The sequence below is a fragment of the Onychomys torridus genome, chromosome 2 (assembly GCF_903995425.1).
Source record: "Onychomys torridus chromosome 2, mOncTor1.1, whole genome shotgun sequence".
Classification (NCBI taxonomy): Eukaryota; Metazoa; Chordata; class Mammalia; order Rodentia; family Cricetidae; genus Onychomys; species Onychomys torridus.
In genome coordinates this window covers 55,039,828-55,045,827 of record NC_050444.1, presented here as the reverse complement: position 1 = coordinate 55,045,827, position 6,000 = coordinate 55,039,828, and the positions used below count along the sequence as shown (strand labels likewise).

General features: G+C 45.8%; 1 protein-coding gene across 3 annotated transcripts in view; it reads right to left on the bottom strand.

Moving 5' to 3' along the window:
• Positions 1–377: 377 nt before the first annotated feature.
• Positions 378–6,000, bottom strand: part of Gabrr2 (gamma-aminobutyric acid type A receptor subunit rho2) — a 45,745-nt gene continuing 40,122 nt past the window's right edge. For all 3 annotated transcript variants that reach the window (XM_036179590.1, XM_036179589.1, XM_036179591.1), the window contains one exon: positions 378–3,893. In XM_036179590.1, coding sequence (XP_036035483.1) covers positions 3,582–3,893 — 312 coding nt within the window. In that variant the 3' untranslated portion in view covers positions 378–3,581. The remainder of the gene's footprint in view (positions 3,894–6,000) is intronic.

Genomic DNA, 6,000 nt, shown 5'->3' with positions numbered 1-6,000 from the left:
TTCCAAGAAGCAGCTATTTGGAGATTTCAGGAGAAAGGCAGCTGATCCCTGTAGTTGGAGATCTTCTCTCCAGGTGCCACCAAGCCCCTGTGGTCCCATAACCCATTTATAAAATAATCATTCAGACGCTTATATTACTTATAAACTATATGGCCGTGGCAGGCTTCTTGTTATCTACTTCTTTTATCTTAAATTAACCCATTTCTATTAATCTATAACTTGCCACGTGCCTTGTGGCTTATCAGTACCTTACATCTTTCTTGTCATGGTGGCAGCTGGCGCTGTCTCCCTCCCAGCCTTTATTTTCCAGAATTCTCCTCCTCCTCCTTGTCCCGCCTATCCTATCCTTCCTGCCCGGCTACTGGCCAATTAGCACTTTATTTATTTTACCCAATCAAAGCAACACATTTGACATACAAACCATCTCACAGCTGATCCCAACCTCAGACACCCAGTAGTTACAAAAGGAGGCAATACACTGCCATCTCAAACATAGCTTGTCTAAGGAACACATCCATCCCCCAATCTGCCCATTACAAAACTCTTCCCCCTTCCCTATCCTCAGCTACAAAAACTCCAGACTAAGGCTTGTAATCTGCATTCTCAGGAACTCTGGTCATTGAGTGATTGGGTCCTATGACCTGATCATGGTGTGGCCAGAACTACTGATGCCACCTCTCTGGCCTTAAGTCAAGCCTGCTCTAGCTGTTTGAGGTTCCCTAAATTCTCATCTTACTACAGATTAAATTCTTCCTTGTCCTAGCAGAGACCTAGCACATAACTGGCCCCACATTTCCCTATCCAAATGCCCACTTTGAAGAGTATTTGAAGGACAGCTTTGCCTTTGAGACTCAGTCTTACCTTTCTTTCTTCAGAATTTATATCACATGTTGAAGCATTACTGTGGTCCTAACACATGCTATGATTTGAATGTGACCCTCCAAGTTCTGTGTGTTGGAAACTCAGTGTCTAGATCACATGGTAAATGTCTCTAAAAGCTGGGTTTTTAGGGGGTGCTGTGGTTTGAATACAAATGTCTCCCGAAGGCTCACATGTCTGAATCACTGTCCCAGATGGTAGCACTGTTTTAGGTGGCCATGGAATCTTTGGGACCCGTGGCCTGGCTAGCACATGGTCACAGAGGTTGGAGGGGTTGGCTTTAAAGGTTATATCTGCATACAGCTCTTGCTGGAGCTTTCTGTATCTGATTCACCAGCATGAGTAGCCCCAGACACACATTCCCGCCAATTTGAACTCTTCCTCTCTACGCCAGACAAAAACGATGAAGTGAATCCTTCCTCCCTTCAATCACTTCTGTCAAGAATTTTGTCCCAACAACACAAAAAGTAACTAGTACAGGAGACAGTTAGGAGACAAGCTTGGATGAGGCCCATGTTCTTGAGCGTCTCAGTTTCTAGAACCCCATTAGGCACCTTGTGCCTGAGGCAGACCTGCTCAACCTCCAGAAATGCTGCAGACTAAGATCAGTCATGTGGACAATCAGTGATGCCAAGTTTGTACACCTCGATGAGTTGGCTGAGCTTCCTGAACTCTTCACACATCCTTGCTGGGGAGAACAAGCACAGTCCATATAGGTCCAAGAGGAGAGAACACTTTCGAGTTCCACCCCTGTCCTCCTGTGCACCTCTTCCTTTGCTGATTCTGGTTTTACGCTACAGTAGTAAGTGGTAACCATGAAGATAATGGCTCTTCTGAGTTCCCTGAGTCCTTCTGGAGAATTCTTAAATATCAGGGTAGCCTTGGACGCTTACTGAACTTGCAGCCACCTAAGGTAATGCATGTCACAGTGGTACTTGAACTAGCCTGGCTGAGCCTGCTCTATGAATCCCACTCTGGCACACAGCCTCTGAACGGTTGGGCTAGATGCTGCAGCTGAGGTCAAGGCTGGTGGCTAGAGATGATGAATCTTTAGCATGGGCAAGGAACTGTTGAAACCAGTAACTGGAACCAGTTGACACAGATGTATGTAAGAGGATAGAGGACACAAGGTGGGGAGTGGTCCTGAAGGAACAGAGATGTGAGAGCCAATCACACTGAGGGAGAGAAAGAATCAAGCAACAGCGGCGGCAGCAGCAGCAGCAGGCCCTCCCTGGGTGGAAATTCATGGAGGTTCGATAGTCCTGTGTGCCTGGTCCGCACAACTAATTCCTGTCCTGGAGTCATGTGCAGGGGAGCAGACTCTACCAGCCAGAACTTAATTTGAAGTGAGATTTCGCCTTCCTTTGTGGATCGCTTTTCTGCTCTTAACTAGCTACCCAGCCCCTCACAGGAAGCAGGTGGGGATGGTGAGGAAGAGGAACAGTGTCCTTCAGTAAGCACGGATCTGGAGGGGGACATCCCCCTTAGCTCCTGAGAAACAACCTTCTGACCCCAGATGCTTTAACTTAAAGAACTTCTTATCAGAATCATACCCTTTATACCACCCAAAATTCTGGCAGAGATTTCCTTAAATGTTCTAGCCATCTCCTACCACGATTCAGTGTCAGCTAAATGAGTCAGGTTACCTTCTTAATGCTCACTCAGTGGTAGTAGAGGAAAGAGCCCCTTGTAGAAGTGAGGAGAAGTCACTCTAGAATGTGGAACCTCTAGGGTGGGGACTGGACTTGGACACAGGGATAATGATAATGATGACATTAAGGATGCTGTTTTGCTGAGGAAGAAGGGGAGGGACCTGAAACAGGAAGTGGGGGTATCTGACTAGATCCACTGCAGACCTAGATCCCCCACTCCCCAGGATCACACTGTGTTTTCTCCAATACTCAAGTCCTGTTGTATTCTCAGCCCTCGGTTCATTCTGCAAGGATGCCCCAGGGAAGAAGCCCTGAGCTGTCTTCAGGAGGGCCTTGCAAGAGCATGGAAGTGCTTTTCTAGACAGACCTAGAGTGAAAACACCAGGAAACAGAATGGGTCTGTGGACGAGTGAGGCAGAGCAGAGAACAGGATGCAGAATACACTGTGTACGTAGAATGAGCACAGCTTAGAGAAGCTCAGTGAAGGAAAAGACTACTCATTCATTCCCACAGGTCTAGGCACAGGGTGGGGGCTTGGTGTTTAATGAATGATTAATTGAATAGGGAAATGAACGATTTCCTCTAGCATTTATAAAATCATGTCAGTTGCCAGTTTTGTTGAGGCCAAATCATTTCCTGTCCCGTTCTGAGTTTTTTTCTTCCAGTGTAGGCACTTAATCCAGCTGGATAAGTTCACAGATTTTTGCACCCAGTTTCTTACCCAGAATGCCCCTTAGTTTGTCCTTCATTTTCTTTCTTTCCATACTGAGCATCTCAGAACATCTGGGAGGCCTTTGAGTCTTTTGTTAAGTAGGTGTGGGGGGAGTTCTTGTGAGCAAGTTCACATACAGCAAAAGACAGCTCTGTTGAGAGAGGTGGGAAGTGTGATGTGGAACACAGCATGATCTAGGAAAAGACCCACAAAGATGGGGTGAGGGCAGCTGGAGGTCCCTGGACTCCTCCAAGCCAGCTGCTTGGTCTGGTGTAGGAAGTGTGGTTGTCAGGTCCATGTGTCCACCAAGGGCTGTCTTAGACACAGCCTTGGAATCCCTAGGAAAACACTGACCAATAAATTAGGTTGAAAAATATATAGAAGGCTGGAAATATCAACCTGGAGTATTTGTCAATGGTGTGGGTGTTCTGGAAGATGTAAAGCCCCATTTGGCCTTTGAGAAGTCCTCTCTTTCTGGAGGACGTCAATTCACTGTTGAGGGCCAAATGGACCACTATCTTGTCTTGCCTTTCTTCTTCCGCTAGAATATGGCTTCTCGGGTAGCCAGCCAGGCTGTTGGCCTCAGATTCACTGTAGCTTCCATCTAGCATCATGGTTCTTGAGTGAAGCATTCCACACATACACGGGAACTACAGGCAGCAAACAAAAGAGCTCAGTTAGATCCTGCAGGTGGGAAGAGAAGCTGGCCTGGTTACAGAGGGATGACCATTGCAACTCTGCCATCCAAGGAGACATAGTTACAAGCACCTCAGCAAGTACTGAGTCCAGTAATTCTCTACTCTGGTTGCATATTAGAATCTCCAGAACCACGGTTATAGTTAGCTACGCTAGCTTCAAACTTCCCAATGGTCCTGCTATTGTGTAGCAGTTTCCTCTCAGTTGAAACATTCCATCCTTCAGGGAAGCTCATTAAGACAGTGTGGCTGTTTGAAAGAAAATAGCCCGCAAAGGGAGTGGCACTCTTAGGAGGTGTGGCTTTGTTGGAGTAAGTATGGGCTTGTTGGAGGAAGTGTGTCGCTGTGGGGGTGGGCTTTGACGTCTCTTATGCTCAAGCTACACTCAGTGTGGCAAGCAGTTGCTTCTGCTGCCTGTGGATCAAGATGTAGAACTCTCAGCTCCTTCTCCAGCACTGTAGACACACACTGGTGCCACCATGCCACCCGCCTTGACAATAATACATTAAACCTCTAAACTGTAAGCTAGCCTCAATTAAATGTTTTCCTTTATATAAGAGTTGACTTGGTCGTGGTGTCTCTTCAGAGCAATAGAAATCCTAAGACAGACAGAAAGTAAACAATTCAAAACAGCTTCAGGAAGTTCCTGAAACTGACCAGATTCAACAGGCCCTCTTCCTCCCCAAGAGTGTATGAGCAGTGAAGACTGCTGACAAGCCAAGTGGCAAAGAAGGCACTGAGACAAGCCCAGCCACAGGGAAGAAGCAGAAACCTAAGGAAGTACCTGGAAAAAAAACAAAAACCAACTAAGCTCCCTGGAAGAGGCTTAGACTAACTGAGCCACCTGGGATTAGAGAGGACACTCTCCAACCTGCTGACCTACCTGCAGGCCCTACAGGTTCCCAACTTTTGTGAGCTGGCACCCTTGGGGTGGGCTTTATTGATGCAGCTGTCTTTCAGTTATTTCTGCTCCTGTGAGTAACCCTTCACCCATATTCTTGTAAATAATCCCAGTAAAACACATTGGTTCACCAAGTTGGACTTTGGTGGTATCTGTATGGTCTGTCATGGGCTACCTATCTGGAGCGAATAGACGTGTGTGTGTGTGTGTGTGTGTGTGTGTGTGTGTGTGTGTGTGTGTGTTTTGCATCTGTCCAGGAAAAGTCTGTTATACAACAGCTGTGCAACCAGAATTGAGAACCACTGATCCAGCCCAATTTCAGAGGCAAAAACTAAGATCCAAGTGCTACACAGTTCTCCTGTAGCAGATAGGAGATCCAGAGTTTTATCTTATTCATTTTGTTTGACATCGAATCTCACTATGTAACCCAGGCTTGCCTAAAACTCTCCAATTTCCTTTTTCTAATTCATGAATGCTTAAACCAGGAATTTAAATCTATGTGTTCTGTTTCTAGTGCTGGGGTCTACCTCTGTGTTCATGAATAAAGAAAAATAAAGATTAGGAAAGGCTGGGAATGCCACCCAGTGGTAGAGCACTTACCTGGCATGTGCAAGGCCTTACTGGTTCTGTCCCCAGCATTGAGAAAACTTAAAGCAGAGTGCCCTTATTTCAAAGTTACATTTAAGTAAGAGTTATGGGTCATAAGTGGACATAGTAGCATATACATGTAATCCCAACATTCTGGAAACTGAGGCAGAAAGATCACAAGTTTGAGCCAGCCTGGGCTATTTATGAGAGACCGTGTCTCTTAACAAAATAAATAGTAAAGGAGTTGGAGTTCATGGTGCTTATACTGCATTTTAAGATTAATTAATTTGCATGTGTTGGGGGAAAGCTCATGGATGCACATGCAGAGGCCTGATACAGACATTAAGTATCTTCTTGTGTTATTCTCCACTTTATTCATTCATTCATGTATTCATTTTGAGACAAGGCTCACTATGTTACATTGGCTGGCCCAGACTCACTATTGTAGATCAGGCTGGCCTACAACACAGAGAGATCCACCTACCTCTGCCTCCCAAGTGCTGAGTTTAAAGGTGTGGGCTATCACAGCCAGCTCTTTATTATCATTATTACTATTAATGATAATAATATGTA